At 40.5% G+C, this 17,476-nt stretch overlaps 1 protein-coding gene across 2 annotated transcripts in view; it reads right to left on the reverse strand.

Moving 5' to 3' along the window:
• Positions 1-379: 379 nt before the first annotated feature.
• TNXB (tenascin XB) overlaps positions 380-17,476 on the reverse strand; it is a 76,835-nt gene continuing 59,738 nt past the window's right edge. For both annotated transcript variants that reach the window (XM_073548750.1, XM_073548751.1), the window contains 13 exons: positions 14,188-14,490; positions 13,735-14,031; positions 12,969-13,091; positions 10,431-10,568; positions 10,192-10,311; positions 9,761-9,904; positions 9,512-9,642; positions 9,247-9,379; positions 3,508-3,659; positions 3,322-3,418; positions 2,412-2,573; positions 2,110-2,273; positions 380-1,516 (listed from right to left, as the gene is read on the reverse strand). In XM_073548750.1, coding sequence (XP_073404851.1) covers positions 1,418-1,516; positions 2,110-2,273; positions 2,412-2,573; positions 3,322-3,418; positions 3,508-3,659; positions 9,247-9,379; positions 9,512-9,642; positions 9,761-9,904; positions 10,192-10,311; positions 10,431-10,568; positions 12,969-13,091; positions 13,735-14,031; positions 14,188-14,490 — 2,063 coding nt within the window. In that variant the 3' untranslated portion in view covers positions 380-1,417. The remainder of the gene's footprint in view (positions 1,517-2,109; positions 2,274-2,411; positions 2,574-3,321; positions 3,419-3,507; positions 3,660-9,246; positions 9,380-9,511; positions 9,643-9,760; positions 9,905-10,191; positions 10,312-10,430; positions 10,569-12,968; positions 13,092-13,734; positions 14,032-14,187; positions 14,491-17,476) is intronic.

Genomic DNA, 17,476 nt, shown 5'->3' on the forward strand with positions numbered 1-17,476 from the left:
AAAGCCACTGCCATACTTCTCTGGTGTAAGAACAAAGCATCAAGCAGTTGTGCCTTATTTCTCCTGACAAAATCTGTCAGTGGAGATTCGGGAGGGCTCCATAACCACTAGATAATTGAACAAACTGGCCAAAATTGTTGAGATTGGCCTTTTCTTTAGCCCAACGAGTGCGGCCGTGTTCAGTTGGGTAATTTGCCATTTGTCAGATTGTTTGGATGTTCCTTATGGCCCCTCATCTTCTCATGTGTCTCCATTTCCCAGTGTTTATTTTTGACTTTTTTGGGGTTTAGACTGGAGCTGGTGTTGGATATATCTGCAGACCGTAGCTTTGTGTATCGTGTCACCGTACACGTCTACTCACATCACACACGAGACATCATCATTGTCATCATCACCCATCAGATTTTATTTGAAGCGGTTTACAGAACAGACTTTCACCATCTCTTCCCTGCCATATTGTCCCTCCGATGCTGTGCTTTTATAAAAATAGACAGTGTATCCATTTTGCTATATATATATAATCTATTTATATATCGGTGGCTGGAATAGGGTAGAACCAGGGCTCTACTCCCGCCACCATCTTCTCATTGACGCTGTGACACACACCTCTTACCCTAGACCTCATCATGGAGGCTGTGGACCCCCGTTTGTGGCTTTCCTGGTTATGATTTTGTTTCTTTATGACAATTTCTCATTTTTTAATATAGGAAAAAAAAATTGCATTTACATCTATATACATCTACAGATAAAGCAGCCGCCAACCCTATGACAGTTGAGCAACGTTAATACGGACATTTTCATATCTACGTATAACGCCACAGCCGTAATGTTGGCAGTGGCTAAATCTGTACCATACCTGGACACATTTCTTCTCACCATTTAGATTACTTTTCTTTTTTTCAATATTTTGGATTTTAGCCTACTCCCAACGTTTTTGGGCCTTTGAGCTTTTACTAACACATCCTTCATTGTGAGGCAGACCAAGTGATTGTTCCGGGGCCCTTCCCAGAAGGAGCCTAATTCTATATGGACTCATTTTCTTTGTTTCTCGATAGACAAGAGCACTTTTAGGACTCCCCTCCCCAGAGGAATTACATTGTTAGCCCCTTTTTTTTGTAAGTGGCAAATAATTGGCACCAATGTTCCTCTTTGTTTTTCATTTCCTTAACCCATAGTTAAATTGGTATCTATATTCCTGACCTGGATCCCAGATTTCTCCTCCTTGTCATCATTTTCCCCACTTTCTATTCCAATATTATATATTATGCAGAGTTTTATGATGAAGCCATTCTAGTTTAAAGGCCCAAAGTTTTTTGGGGGCCAAATATCCTGGAAGGACGGACTGACTGTTAAGGTTGCAGGAGGTGTCACATTTCTTCCAGTTTTCAGTTTAGTGGTTCTGAAAAATCTCTTAGCTCTAGAATCGGCGTCTGTTGCTCGCGGCCCGAGGACGCATTTTCATCTCGGTGAAGGGAATGGAGAACTCAAAACCTTTCCAAGTTTTCCAATTTATACCCTAAGGAAGGAAGATAATGTATATTACCTTTTTAATATGATCCAGTGAATGAGACAAGTGGATAAAATCGGGACGAAAAAGAATGAGGCACGAGAGGAAAACTATCAATCAAGAAAGTGGTCTACAAACCAACTTCAAGCATCAATGCAAGATTGGATTTGGGACATTAGACACCAAATCTTCATCAACTACATAAAAGGTTGAGTTTTTATGTCACACTACAGAGTTGGGACCAACATGAAATGTGTGTTGTTATATATTATATCACATGACACTATTATATGTCAGGAAAGAGCATCACCCTGTGCCCGTTCATGTTAGCTAATACCAAAATCCCACTTATGACTTATCACCCATGGTCTTGACTGTTCTTTAACTGTGTTGTTAGTTGCAAAGTTTCTTTATATTTAGTAAATTATTACAATATCTGTCTGGAGCATGGATCCTGACTGTTGCACAATGTTCTGGTAGGGACAGGATAGATCTAAACACATCGCGATTCCAAACTGATAACACAGGAACAAAGCTAAAAATATTCTAGTAAGGTTTCTTGATAACATCCCCCGAGGCTGAACATGACTTCGGTCACTCACCTGGTGGTCTTTGTTGTTGTTGTATAAGCCGTTGAGATTGGCGTAGTGGCAGTTTCTGTACCACCACGCTCCCCTATATGACATGGCGCATGGAAGGATTCTCCGTTGAGTGTCCCGGTCATACGTAGAGAAGATCATGTTGTTGTGGTAGCTCATGGAGTCCCCTGAAAAAACATGTTACATATCAGTGTTATATCAACACCACGGAGTGAAATGAAGTCTAAGCTACCAGGAAACGGAGATGTAAGTATCTGGACCGGGTTTTACAATTTTAGTCTGGGTTCTGGGCAACGATTTGTTACCTGCATCTCCCCTGTATTGTCCAAGCCTCAGCCTGAAGTTTTCATTTTCAGCCTCAACACGAAAATCATCGTACACAGCAAACGCAACCTCTTCTCCAGCTCGGAGATCCACACGTAGCTCGTAGGAGCCTGAAGAGGAGATCTGGTGCAGAGCAATGTTACCTACAGAAGCCAAGAACAGTAGAACAACATGGAGGACAAGGATCATTTACTCATATTTACATAAAATAATGGACTTGGTTTTGGATTACCAGTGCTATGAGTGACACCAACCCTACAAAACCTAACTGGAGCCCAAAACTATGTAGTCAACTGAGAACTTGAAATTCAAGACAGGTGAAGCATATTGACATTACAGATAATTGGATTTTACCTACAATGAAATTTGTTGACCAAAATGTTTCTACTACTCATCCCATGAAGCTGTAATGTCCTGAAACATGAGGAGTTGCGTGGAATAATTTCTTTTATGGGGGTCTAACACTTAGCTCACCCTTTCATCTGCAGAACAAAGGAATTGTAGCACTTGTTTATGTATATAAGCATGAGTGCCTTGCCTGGTAATGCAGCTCAGCTCCGTCAATATGATGGTCGATGGTGGTCCCGGAGACCAAACTCAAACAATTTTCCCGAGGAAAGGCCATCAATGGAAAATTTGTAAAGATCTGACATCCAGGGCACCCAATAGTTAATATTGAAGAGGCCAGGGCACACTAGGGAGCACAGTACTCTCCATATCAGCATGAGCCCATGCCTGGTGCTGCAGTTAAGTAGCTTCATTCTGCTGATCAGAGGTCAAACCTCCACAGATCTTACATGAATGATTTATCCTAAAGAAAGGCCATGAATTTACAGCAATGGAAAGTAGTGGTTGGATTGTTTTCTTTGTCATGTAACTGTGACCCCTTACCCAGCCAGAATTCAGAGGTCAGGTTGCCAAACCCATTCTTATAATCATCCCACTCTCGATAGAAGTTTGTGCTCCCATCCATCCTTCTCTGGAAGACCTACAGAAAGGAGACCAGGGTTTATCTTGTGGCTTTATGACCTGGTTAAAAAATAAATGTTAATTAGCAAAATTGCATCCTATACTTACAATCCATCCACCTCCATCGGTCTCCAAGTCACAAAACACGGTCAGCATCCTTTCTTTATCTCCCCCAAGATATATGGTAAAAGTACCATTCCGAACCTCTCCATTCATCCTTTGTTCCCAGCAATCCCGAGGATATGGGAACCTTAAACGACCTAAAAAATAAAAATTAGTTTTTTTTTTAAGAGATACTGCTCTTTTGTTGTTCACGTGATCAAAGGAATCTTTATGATTTGTTTTTAGGGTAATGTTGCATTGACTTTACTTTCCAGAAGTAGAATACCCTCAAATGTTCAAAAACTTCCATAATAACAAAAAAAGGTCCATAAAGTTTAACACATTTGATATTGGCCAGGGAGGAGGAAAAGCTGAAACTTTGGATTGTTTTGGACAAAATTTGCTGATTTTGTTTTATTAATTCAGAAGCCCCTGGGAACGGACTTTAGAAATCTGCCTGCAATAGATCAAAACTTAGAAAGCTTCCAGCCCAAGTTGCGTGGATGCCATCCAAAGTGACGGAGGTTTTGGATACGAAAATTGAATTCTGACCCTTGAGCCTTCAATTGTCATCAATTTGACACAAATACAACTCTATCTATTCTATCATAATAAGGCGATCGCTGATTTATTTTTCCTTTTGTCCAAGAGAACAAAAATTCTTCCTCGGCTTCACCGATGCAAGTTACTATTAGGTCAGTTTTACTCATCCGTGAACCAAGGACCAGGCTCAGATCGGAAGACCATGCTCGACCACTGGGTCTCCTGACCTGAGCGACCTGCTTCATAGGCATATATAAAGCAGTAATTTTAGGTTGGGAGACCAAGGAGATGGTCTTCCGATCTGAGCACGATCCTTGGTTCACGAATGTGTGAAATCGGCCTAAGTCATACGGAACGAATAAAGATGGTAGTTATATGGGAGCGTGGTAACTGGAGATAACAATAAGTGGCGGATAGTCATGTTATTAGTTCTTCATGTAGAAGATCAGTGATTTCACTTCTAATAATCTTCAAAGTCCTTTGGAAGAAACAAAATTGCCGTTGTCAGCAGCAGTTCTGCTGTCGTAACAGAAATGATATGGATCAGATGTCACAAAAGCTGGACGGACTCCTGTAAAACTTCCCAGATAGATGCCAAGAATGTGATATCGTGAAATAAATCCAGCCGGCTTGTCAAAACTTAATTATCTGAACAAGCAGATGACACTCGGTCTTACCATGCAAGCAAAATTATAGCGGAAAAATCCCAGCTGCAACCAAGAGATTTACAAGCAGAGGATGAGGCAGTAATACAAACGCCATGTAACGTCTGCACAACGTAGCACATCATCATTATGGAGCTGAAGATGGCCCTAATAAGTCTCCCCGTGTCCAAAAACAGTCTATCACAAAAAATTAGTACACCCCTCACATTTTTGTAAATATTTTATAATATGTTTTCATGGGATAACATAAGATCTGACTCTTTGACACAAAGTAAAGTAGTCAGTGTACAGCTTGTATAACAGTGTAAATTTGGTGTGCCCTCTAAATAACTGAACACACAAAAGTGAGTACACCCATAAGTGAAAATGGCCAAATCGTGCCCAGAGTGTAAATATTTGGTGTGGCCACCACTATTATGGAGGTCACTAGAGTGTGCTCTTCCCTCCTCCATAACGAAATCACGGAGCCAGTGGATGTAGGAGACCTTGCGTTCCTCCACCTTCCATTTAAGGATGCCCCACAGATGCTCAATAGGGTTTAGGTCTAGAGACGTGCTTGGCCAGTCTAGCAACTTTATACTCAGTTTGTTTAGCAAAGTAGTGGTGGTCTTTGAGGTGTTTGGAATACTGCCCTGTGGCCCAGTTTCCAAAGGGAAGGGATCATGCTCTGCATCAGTATGTCACAGTACATGTTGGCTTTCATGTTTCTTTCTGTGAACTGTAGTTTCCCAGTCGGCAGCAGTCATGCAGCCCCAAACCATGACCCTCCCCCCAATATGCTTGACTGTAGGCAGGATACACTTGTCTTTGTGATCCTCACCTGGTTGCCTCCACACACACTTGACACCATCTGAACCAAATAAGTTTATCTTGGTCTCATGAGACCACAGGACAAGTTCCAGTAATCCATGTCATTAGTCTGCCTGCCTTCAGCATAGTGTTTGCGGGTTTCTTGTGGATCACCTTTAGCGGAGGCTTCTTTATGGGACGAAAGCCATGCAGAACAATTTGATTCACTGTGCGGCGTATGGTCTGTAACCTCTGCAGCAATATGTATAGTCTGAGAACTGACAAGAAGACCACCCACCCCTGCAACCCCTGCAGCAATGCTGACTGAAATCATAAGTCTATTCTGACTAGACACCCTTTGGATATGATGCTGAGCACTTGCATCCACCAACTTCTTTAGTCAACCATGACAAGACTAGTCCTGAGTGGAACCTGTCTTGTTAAAACTCTGTATGGTCTTGGCCACTGTGCTGCAGCTCATTGTCAGGGTGCCAGTGATCTTATAGCCTCAGCCATCTTCATGTAGAGCAACAATTCTTTATATCAGATCTTCAGAGAACTCTTTGCCATGAGGAGCCATGTTGAACTTCCAATAAGAGCATGTGAGAGCGATGACAACAAATTTAAAACACCTGCACCCCATGCACACCCGTGACCTTGTAACACTAATGAGTCACATGACACCAGGGAGGGAAAATTCCTAGTTGGGCACAATTTGTTCATATTCACTTAGGGGTGTACTCACTTTTGGTGCCAGCAGTTTAGACATTAGTGGTTGTGTGTTGAGTTACTTAGAGGGCACCAAATTTACACTTTTATGCAAGATCAACACTGACTATTGTACACTGTATCATAGAGTCAGATCGTCAGTGTTGTTGCAAGAGAAGATATAATAAAATATTTACAAAAATGTGAGGGGTGCACTCACTTTTGTGATATACTATACTTCTCTATGGTGGCAGTATTATAATAGTTATATTCTTGTACATAGGGTCAGTAATATAGTAGCTATATTCTTGTATATAGGGAGCAGTATTATAGTAGTTATATATTTGTACATAGGGGGCAGTATTATAGTAGTTATATTCTTGTACATAGGAGCAGTATTATAGTAGTTATATTCTTGTATATCTGAGGCAGTATTATAGTAGTTATATTCTTGTACACAGGGGCAGTATTATAATAGTTATATTCTTGTACATAGGGGCAGTATTATAGTAGTTATATTCTTGTACATAGGAGCAGTATTATAGTAGTTATATTCTTGTACATAGGAGCAGTATTATAGTAGTTATATTCTTGTACATAGGAGCAGCACTATAGTAGTTAGATTTATGGACATAGGGGGCAGTATTATTGTAATTATATTCTTGTACATAGGAGCAGTATTATAGTAGTTATATTCTTGTACATAGGAGCAGTATTATAGTTATATTCTTGTACATAGGGGCAGTATTATAGTAGTTATATTCTTGTACATAGAGGGCAGTATTATAGTAGTTGTATTCTTGTACATAGGAGCAGTATTATAGTAGCTATATTCTTGTACATAGGGGGGCAGTATTATAGTAGTTATATTCTTGTACATAGAAGCAGTATTATAGTAGTTATATTCTTGTACATAGGGGCAGTATTATAGTAGTTATATTCTTGTACATAGGGGCCAGTATTATAGTAACTATATTCTTGTACATAGGGGCAGTATTATAGTAGTTATATTCTTGTACATAGGGGCAGTATTATAGTAGTTATATTCTTGTACATAGGGGGCAGTATTATAGTAGTTATATTATTGTACATAAGAGCAGGATTATGGTGGTTATATTCTTGCACATAGGGGGCAGTATTATAGTAGTTATATTCTTGTACATAGAGGGCAGTATTATAGTAGTTATATTCTTGTACATAAGAGCAGTATTATAGTTATATTCTTGTACATAGGGGCAGTATTATAGTAGTTATATTCTTGTACATAGGGGCAGTATTATAGTAGTTATATTCTTTTACATAGGGGCCAGTATTATAGTAACTATATTCTTGTACATAGGGGCAGTATTATAGTAGTTATATTCTTGTACATAGGGGCAGTATTATAGTAGTTATATTCTTGTACATAGGGGGCAGTGTTATAGTAGTTATATTCTTGTACATAGAGGGCAGTATTATAGTAGTTATAGTCTTGTACATAGGAGCAGTATTATAGTAGTTATATTCTTGTACATAGGGACAGTATTATAGTAGTTATATTCTTGTACATAGAGGGCAGTATTAGTTATATTCTTGTACATAGGGACAGTATTATAGTAGTTATATTCTTGTACATAGGGGCAGTATTATAGTAGTTATATTGTTGTACATAGGGGCAGTATTATAGTAGTTATATTGTTGTACATAGGGGCTATATTATAGTAGTTATATTCTTGTACATAGGGGCAGTATTATAGTAGTTATATTCCTGTACATAGGGGCAGTATTATAGTAGTTATATTCTTGTACATAGAGGGCAGTATTATAGTAGTTATATTCTTGTACATAGTGGGCAGTATTACAGTGCAAAATCTGTAAACGGGCTCTCCATCTGCTAAAGTGCCATTTATAATTCCTTATGGACTAGAGGGATATTTGGTATCTCTCAAACATCAGGGCTGTCAATGAGGTCACCACCTTTGCACTCCTATAACTTGGCTCCTACAGTCCCTCTGTCTCTCACTGTGTTTCACAAAATCACTAAGTAAAAATCTGCAGCTGCCTCTCTCTCTCCCTTCCTCCATCCATTATATGTACTGTTTTACAATACAAGGCTTTTTTGGGGTGACTGAAGTGGTTTCAAACAATTTACAGAGCTCTTGCAGAAAGGAAACCTGGAAGTTGATGGTGAGTAAAGATATGTCTGACAAAGTCTAATAAATTTACAAGCATTACCTATTTATGCAACATGAACAACGCTGACTACCCCAGTGGCATAATATGGTGACCTTGGCTCGGATGCAGTTGTTTTCCAGTTGTTACTCTCACTGAAATATTACATTTATCCATTTTGATGAAGGACTTTCTCGTTTAACCCAAATATTTATGTATTTTTACGTAATGACGATTCTATGGCCGGACACAAAAAAACATTCAGTTCTTGGATCAATAAATACAGGAAATATTAGCGAGGCCTCCCCTGTTCTATGCATATTATGAGTATCTGGACTGGCACAAGTGTCGACATTGTGACACAACTGAATTTGTAAAATTTTAAGCTCAGCCGGTTGTGACTCGCTGGGAATATTGCTCTATTTCAATGCTCGTTCCATAAAAGATAAAGATCTATGAAATGCAACAATCATGTGGCTACAAAATTATTCCAAAAGAGATTGCGACTTGTTTAGTCCCTTGGACTTTGACTGGAATTGGTAAGTTCACAGATCACTTTGCTGCCTCCTTTACATTTGGGAGATTTGCTCCAATGCACGGGTGATATTTGGTGGGGTGGGATCCTCAGAATAGATGTACATTAGAGCAAATCTCAGAAGTGTCATGTTCATGAAACACACAAGACGTCGTGAAAGCCCAGTTAAGCAAAGTAAAAAAGGGCTGGGAATACCAAGAGATAAGGAGATACGCAGGCCTACCATCCAGTGGGCAACGATTTCTGACTTTGCTGATGGACCGGAGTCCTGCAAATCAATTCTCCCATCTTTATTCCTGACCATCATTTTTCTTTACTCCGTTGGTGATCTAGGATCCTGAATTTTCTACTTACCTGTTGAAAAAGAGGTTGAGATGGGAGCTGAGCTGGTTCCACCTCTCAGAGCTCTCAGCTGGACTCGATACTGAGTTGAAGGATTGAGTTGACTCAATGTGAATGATGAGAGATGAGGCAACAGATGGATCTCCTGAAAGATATCAAGATGTCTATGCAATTATCCCAAACACCGTTGGAAACAAAGATACAAATATTACTATATCATAGAAAATAACGGGTTGGATGTACTTCTACTAGTTTGGGAAGTTCAGGTTTACCCTACCTTAACTTCACCTTCTGGTGCTTGATAGGTCAACAGATACCCATCAGGCATGGCATCTGGGGCTTTCCACATAAGCAGCGCACTACGAGCTGTGATTTGAATGGCTGTGAGGTCTCGTGGAGTGTCTGCACCTGTATGTGAATGAAGACACCATCAATGAGGTTATGGATTTCCATGATTTAGGACTAATTAAGGGCGCGTAGAGTCTATTGATCCAACAAATCAACTATAAAGAAAAGTTCTACTCACTGGTGATAAAAGATGTGGAGGTTGGTGTGCTGGTCATGGACCCTTGTGAACTTTGCACACTGACAAAATATTCAGTGTGAGGATGTAAGCCAGTCAGAGGAAGCTCGGTCCTGTCCCCAGGAACTGGAACTGTGACCAATGGGACTGCAAGGAGAGGAAGAAGTTAAGAATTGTGATTCAAACTGTGTAGATATTTGATCAAGATGGACGAACACAACCCTAAATATGGAACTTGACCAATTTTGGTACAGTATGGCAATACTCAAAACATCAATTTTAGCAAAATAGTGGTCTTCAAGAATGGTGATCCTTATATAGAAAAAGATCAATATGCATAGGAAGGGAATTGAAAATGTGAATTGAATCAGGGGTGGTCTTCTCAAGTGTTGGGCTTTTTTTAAAAGTTCATAATGAGTCAAGGTTTCTCTTACTGTTTTCTGCCCTGTAAGAGACCAAATATCTGTCCACTGGTCCTGTAGGAGCTTCCCAGCGCATAACAGCTGACACTTCCGTGACATCATGGGCACGCAAAGAGCGTGGACCTCCTCCAGCTGTTATAAAAAGAGAAAACTAAGATTTAGAATTACAGAAAGGAGATTTATTTTTGGAATTTAATGGTGCTTATATAACACAGATAAATGTTGATAGACACCAGCTTCGATAAAAATACCTGTGGTGAAAACGTCCGTCAGGGGTTGGCTTTCCTCAAATCCCCGCACAGAAACCACAGTGACCTCATAGTGGGTTCCCGGGATAAGGCCTTTCAATTGGGTGCTGGTTCCAGTAACACTGGTGCTTTCAGGTTCTCCTAAATTATAAGAAGGTTATTAATAAAGGAGAAAACACAGTTTTCCACATAACTACTGACAACATGTCTTCGAATTTCCAAGCACTAAATTTTGTGTTTATTTTCTGAAAATGAGAAATGGTCAAAATAACAAAAAAATGCAGTGCTTGCAGACCTCAAATAATGCAAGAAAATAAGTTAATAATCATTTAGAAACAACAATACTAATGTTTTAACTCAGGAAGAGTTCAGAAATCAATATTTTGTGGAATAACCATGATTGTTAATCACAGATTTCATGTGTCTTGGCATGCTTTCCACCAGTCTTTCACACTGCTTTTGGGTGACCTTAGGCCACTCCTGGTACAAAAATTTAAGCAGTTCTTCTTTGTTTGATGTCGTGCGACTATCCATCTTCCTCTTGATTACATTCCAGAGGTTTTCAATGGGGTTCAGGTCTGGAGATTGGGCTGGCCATGACAGGGATTTGATGTGGTGGTCCTTCATCCACACATTGATTGACCTAGCTGTGTGGCATGGCGCATTGTCCTGCTGGAAAAACCAGTCCTCAGAGTTGGGGAACATTGCCTGAGCACAAAGAATCAACTGTTTTTCCAGGATAACCTTGTATGCGGCTTGATTCATACGTTCTTTGCAAAGATTAACCTGCCCAATTCCAGCCTTGCTGAAGCATCCCCAGATTATCACCGACCATCACCAAATTTCACAGTGGGTGCAAGACACTGTGACTTGTACACCTCTCCAGGTCTCTGTGTAACCATTAGACGACCAGGTGTTGGGCAAAGCTGAAAATTAGACTTATCTGAGATTACCTTACTACCTTACCTTACTCTATGGTCCAGTCCTTCTGGTCTTTGGAAAACTTCAGCCTGGCTCTCCTTTGCTTCTCATTGATGAAATTTTTTTTCTAGTTTTTCATGACTTGAGCCCTGCCTCTAGGAGCCTGTTATGAACTGTTCTTGCCGTGCACTTCACCCCAGCTGCAATTTGCCTTTCCTTTTGTAGGTTACTTGATGTCATCCTGCAGTTGCTGAGTGACATTGGAATAAGATGACGGTCATCCCGGTCAGTGGAGAGTTGTTTTTGCCCTCTGCCGGTCTGTAGCTTTGTTGTCCCCAATGTCTGCTGCTTGACCTTGTTGTAATGGACTGCCATCTTAGAAATTTTAAGGATGGAGGCAAAATAACACTCACTGTATCCCTTTTGCTAGTAAAGCCAGAATTGAGCCCTTCTGTTCCTCATTCAAGACTTTTCTTTTCAACGCCTTTGGCATGGTTAAAAGTTATTTTTTCATTCCTATTACTTTTGGGATATTACTAGCACTTGTTTTGCCATCCAGCTTGTCTTATTGCAAGATGATTGTGAACACCACAGCAGGGTTTTTATTCTTTCCTTTGTTAAATAAGATTTGGTTCAGGTGATCACCTAATCAGAAGCACAATAAGTAGAATGAGGTGTACTCTGGTTGGAATTCAACTGACACTGGAATGGAATGGCTGTCAGACATGTAGAGATGCTGATTTTTAGAAAACTGTGCAGTGGTCTCTTAATTTTTGCCAGAGCTGTATATATATATATATATACACATACTACATACTGTATATATATACACTATACATATACACTATATATATATTATAAATCCAACAATGTAGACCAGCTCACTCCTGTGAACCACCTGGAACCTCAGCTGACCTGGTTAACTCCGTTGTGCCCGGATCTGGATGTAGGAGTCCATCCATACAAATGTGAACAACGACAAAGCAAAGTCCAGCAATAACGTGAGCAATCCAGGATGCTGTTAAAAATTTTTTTCTTTTTATTCATAAATCCATTAAAATGCAATGGTCCAAGCAGTTCAAAACAGCAATAACGCAGGAAAGTAGTGCAGATAGGACTACTATCTGCACTACTTTCCTGCGTTATTGCTGTTTTGAACTGCTGGGACCATTGCATTTTAATGGATTTATGAATAAAAAGAAAAAATTTTTTAACAGCATCCTGGATTGCTCACGTTATTGCTGGACTTTGCTTTGTCGTTGTTCATATATATATATATATATATATATATATATATATAGATACATCCCTTGGTGTAAATGCCACTCCACTCCTGAATGTTTTTCTCTTGTTCCTGTGCCTCTCTGTTCCTTCTTCCCTGTATATAAATCTATTCTTTTTATCCATCTGGGTGTGATCCCCAATAAAAAAAGTTAATGATCTCTTCCATTTGGACAAAAAAGGACCAGATTTATTTATGGGGAAGAGAGGACCATATGTTAGAGATTGAGACCAGCCGGAACAACAATAAAAAAAGGACCAGATTCAGGAGACCAGTTACCAGGATAAAACAAAATTTGGCAAGTGACAGGACTCAAGTAATATGATAGTTAGGATTACCTCCATCGGCCAGTTGATAGGACACTTTGAAAGTGGTTGTCTCAGGATTTGGGGGGTCCCAACTAACATTGACTGAGGTCTCCAAAATATTGGCAAATCTAAGTTTCCTTGGGAGTTCCAAATCTGGAACGAAAGACACAAAAGTTTATAAATGTAGATGACAATCTAAATAAATTGAAGTAATTCTAAGTTTGCTCTCTTTAAAATCTAGCTAAAAGGTTGATGAAACCAAATAGCCATGTTTGTCACAAAAACAAGTCTTCTATCAAATTAAATGGTCAACACAGTCCGAAACTAGAGAAAAATATACGATATGCAAATCCGGGTAGATCTCAGTGCTTAGATTTAACCCCTACAAAGAGGAAATTTCTGTCTAACACTAGAGACAGATGTGGTGGTCCTAGGACCCAATGGGGATTCCATTTTTTAGCCACCCCCCATGATTATAGACCAATTAAACATGTTTTCCACTTAGGACAATACCTTCTTTTTAGTTTTCCTTGAAGATCAGCAGATCATAAAGTTCCCTCTTGCTAGGCTCCCCAGGGATCAGTTGTGATCTGTGGTGAAACTTGCCAGTGCCACCACAGAAGACAAGTCTCTGTGCACATTCACATCATTGGGTTATGTGTTTAATACAACATGTCCTCCATAGTGAGTGACCCTCTCCCTGAACTCCCTCTCATAAACCTGATTTCCTCCGTCAGGTATATGACAACATTTTCTTTAGACAACTCCTTTAAAAGTGTGAATTATTTTTTATTACCTAGAGGCCCAGTTTTTCCAGTGGCTTCTAGACTGCTAGTCTCCTCTCCCCTCAATATACGATGTAATTTTACTGTGTAGACCGTATCAGGTTGTAGCCCGGAGAGAAGCACGGTCCGTTCTGTGCCTTCCACTGTTACTGAACTTGACAACTCTTGACCTTGAACAGCATATTGAACATTGAAGGAGTCAAATGCACCTTCTGGAGCCTCCCACGAGACTTGCATGGCATGTGGGCCATGTGGAGAGAGGTAAAGGTCACTGTAGATAGGAGGTCCTTGTGTCTCAAGAATTCTTGCTAGAAAATTGGGGACAAATACATAAACAATAAAAGTAAAATAAAAACATTATTCAGGAAAAATGAAAATGAAGAACCTGAAAATGCCACCAGCAAAACATCCAACCATCGATGATCAACATTGGTCATAATGGATGTTGTAGACTGATGTATTACCTGTTGTAACCTCTGTGGATAAGGGCATGCTTCTCTTCTCCCCTCTTAGACCAAAGGCATTACATTCATATCTGCTGGCTGGGAGGAGTCCTTGGACAACGGTGTTGGTGTCATGTCCCGCGATCACAATTTCCCTAATTCTACCATCAGGATCACGACATTGGACAACGATGGAGTCAAAGGCAACATTTCCTTCCACTATCCATGATAACGTTATGGTCTCCTGAGTCACATCAGATGCCACCAGCTTGACCAGGCGAGGATCCATGAGAGATGCTGCTGAGGGGGCAACTTTCTTTGGTACTGTAAAAGTTTTACGATTAGTTTCATGAATAACTGTGTAATAGACTTGTTTCAAATTGGACCAAGTCAGTAATTTGTGGCCGCTGGACAGGAGATATAAGAGAAGCCTCCTATCTCCAGGCTCTTCAATTGATTAGCCGACATGATGTGACATCATCATCGCATTCGGCCAGTTGATCAAAAGAAGAGCTGTGGATGCCATCAGGTAAATGGCTGCTCTTATATCTCCTGTTCAGTGACCACCGATTACTGATCAGGTCCTGCAAATGTAATCGAGCCAAGTCTACTATATAACTTATGACATAAGTTTTTATTCTGTAAAGTTCACATGGTCAAATATTCTTGGTCACAAACTCAATTCTTGGATTTTAAAATAATACAGTATAATGGTCACCTAGTTAACAATGCAGGCTTTTGCCCACAACATGAAATAGGCCAAAATTATGGTTTCCTCTATTGGCACAGATAGTACTGCTATCCTGTTTCTCTTTATAAATAATGTAGACACAGAGAGTACGGTTTCCCTTCTTCATAAAAATCGTGTGTGTATAGATATAGTCTTTCCCTGTAAATGATGTAGACAAAAACTGTACTGCCTTTCTACTTCACCCATAATAACGATGCTCTCACAGATTGTACTGCCTCAATGTCTCTTCTTGTAAATGATGTAGGCATTGTCTCTTTCTGTAACCTATGTGAGCATATAGGATACTGCCCACTTATTTCCTGTGCATGATGAAAGCACAGTTTGTGCAACCCCATATCTCTCCCTGTACATTTAATGGGTACAGATATTACTGCATCACTTAATCTTCTTGTAAATTATGTAGTTACAGATAGCCATTCCTCTCTTTCTATCCGTGTTAATGATGTGGGTACAGATAGTTTTGCCTTTCTACTTCTAGAGGTGAAAGATGTAATCACAGATAGTGCTGCCTTCCTCTCACCCATTGTTAATTTTGCCAGTACATATAGTACTGCTATCCCACCTTTAGGCACTTAAATTTTTTCTTCCTGTTTCATTCTGTAAGTTATTTAAAAAGATATAGTGCTGATTTTGTACCTCTCCTTGTACATGATGTAGGCACAGACAGTACTGCCTCCCTGTCTCTCTATATATGTACATGTTATAGGCTCAAAAAGTACTGCCTCCCTATTTCTACATGTACAGTTAGGTCCATATATATTTGGACAGAGACAACATTTTTCTAATTTTGGTTCTAGACATTACCACAATGAATTTTAAACAAAACAATTCAGATGCAGTTGAAGTTCAGACTTTCAGCTTTCATTTGAGGGTGTGATGGTCAACGTGTGACTGGACACACCGCCTCCAGCAGGGCGAATTTCTCTGACACACGTGACCCTGGATACACCGCCTCCAGTAGGGCGAATTTAAATAATATAAAGTGCAGCCGGATACACCGCCTCCAGCAGGCGAATTTCAGAAATACACGTAAAACCGGACACACCGCCTCCAGCAGGACGAATTTAAATAATAAGGGGAAACACCAGTGAAACAATTACAATGGTGGGCCCTGCGATAGGGAATGGGGACGTGGAGACCTCCTGCACTCCCCTGAGTCAGTTTCACTACGCTCCTACTGATCCCTAGGCCAGTTCCGCACCGGGCGCCGCTCAGGATACCTTTAAACCCTAGCTCGCCCTGCACCTACCCCTTTCTAGTGAAATGACTGGTGCAGAGACTAATCCCACCACTGCACTGAAACACACATAAAGGAAAGGCACAAACAGGGAAACACCACTTAGCTTTACTCTGTTGCACCTGCTACCGGCAACAGAGTCCTCCACCAGAATGCAGCTCTCCTCCTGAGACGCTGCCGCCAAGCTCTGTCAGAGCTGCAAGGAAATCCCCTCTGACTCCTTCCACACCAGGGCTCTGACTGTGCTGCAAGGAGCTCTCTCCAGCTCCTTCCTCCACCAAGGATGGTTGGAAATGAATACTATCACCAACACTGATTGCAACACCTGTGACTCTTTTATAGCAGAGCCAGCAATCACACCTGCATTATCATCATGTGCACTAACCTAAAGAAACCAAAGTCCAATGACCCTCCTCACCACCCCCGGGGGCAAACTTAGCACAAAGGACACCACAGTGCAATAATCCCAATGGCGACCGGGGGCAAAAAACCACACATAAGCACGCAGCTTAAAGACAAAAAAGGTTATGTGTTTTTAACTGTCATCATCCAACCTGGAGCATGACAGAGGGTATCCACATTAAAATTGGATGAAGGGTTTAGGAATTTCAGCTCCTTAACATGTGCCACCCTGTTTTTTAAGGGACCAAAAGTAATTGGACAGATTAAATAATTGTAAATAAAATGTTCATTTCTAGTACTTGGTTGAAAACCCTTTGTTGGCAATGACTGCCTGAAGTCTTGAACTCATGGACATCACCAGACGCTGTGTTTCCTCCTTTTTGATGCTCTGCCAGGCCTTCACTGCGGTGGTTTTCAGTTGCTGTTTGTTTGTGGGCCTTTCTGTCTGAAGATTAGTCTTTAACAAGTGAAATGCATGCTCAATTGGGTTGAGATCAGGTGACTTACTTGGCCATTCAAGAATATTCCACTTCTTTGCTTTAATAAACTCCTGGGTTGTTTTGGCTTTATGTTTTGGGTCATTGTCCATCTGTTGTATGAAACGACAACCAGCAGTTTGGCTGCATTTGACTGGATCTGAGCACACAGTATGGCTCTGAATACCTCAGAATTCATTCGGCTGCTTCTGTCCGGTGTCATATCATCAATAAACACTAGTGACCCAGTGCCACTGGCAGCCATGCATGCCCAAGCCATCACACTGCCTCCGCTGTGTTTTACACATGATGTAGTTTGCTTTGGATCATGAGCTGTACCACGCCTTCGCCATATTTTTGTCTTTCCATCATTCTGGTAGAGGTTGATCTTGGTTTCATCTGTCCAAAGAATGTTCTTCCAGAAGTGTGCTGGCTTTTTTAGAT

Source organism: Dendrobates tinctorius, unplaced genomic scaffold (genome assembly GCF_039654945.1).
Source record: "Dendrobates tinctorius isolate UK_male_01 unplaced genomic scaffold, ASM3965494v1 ptg000158l, whole genome shotgun sequence".
Lineage (NCBI taxonomy): Eukaryota > Metazoa > Chordata > Amphibia > Anura > Dendrobatidae > Dendrobates > Dendrobates tinctorius.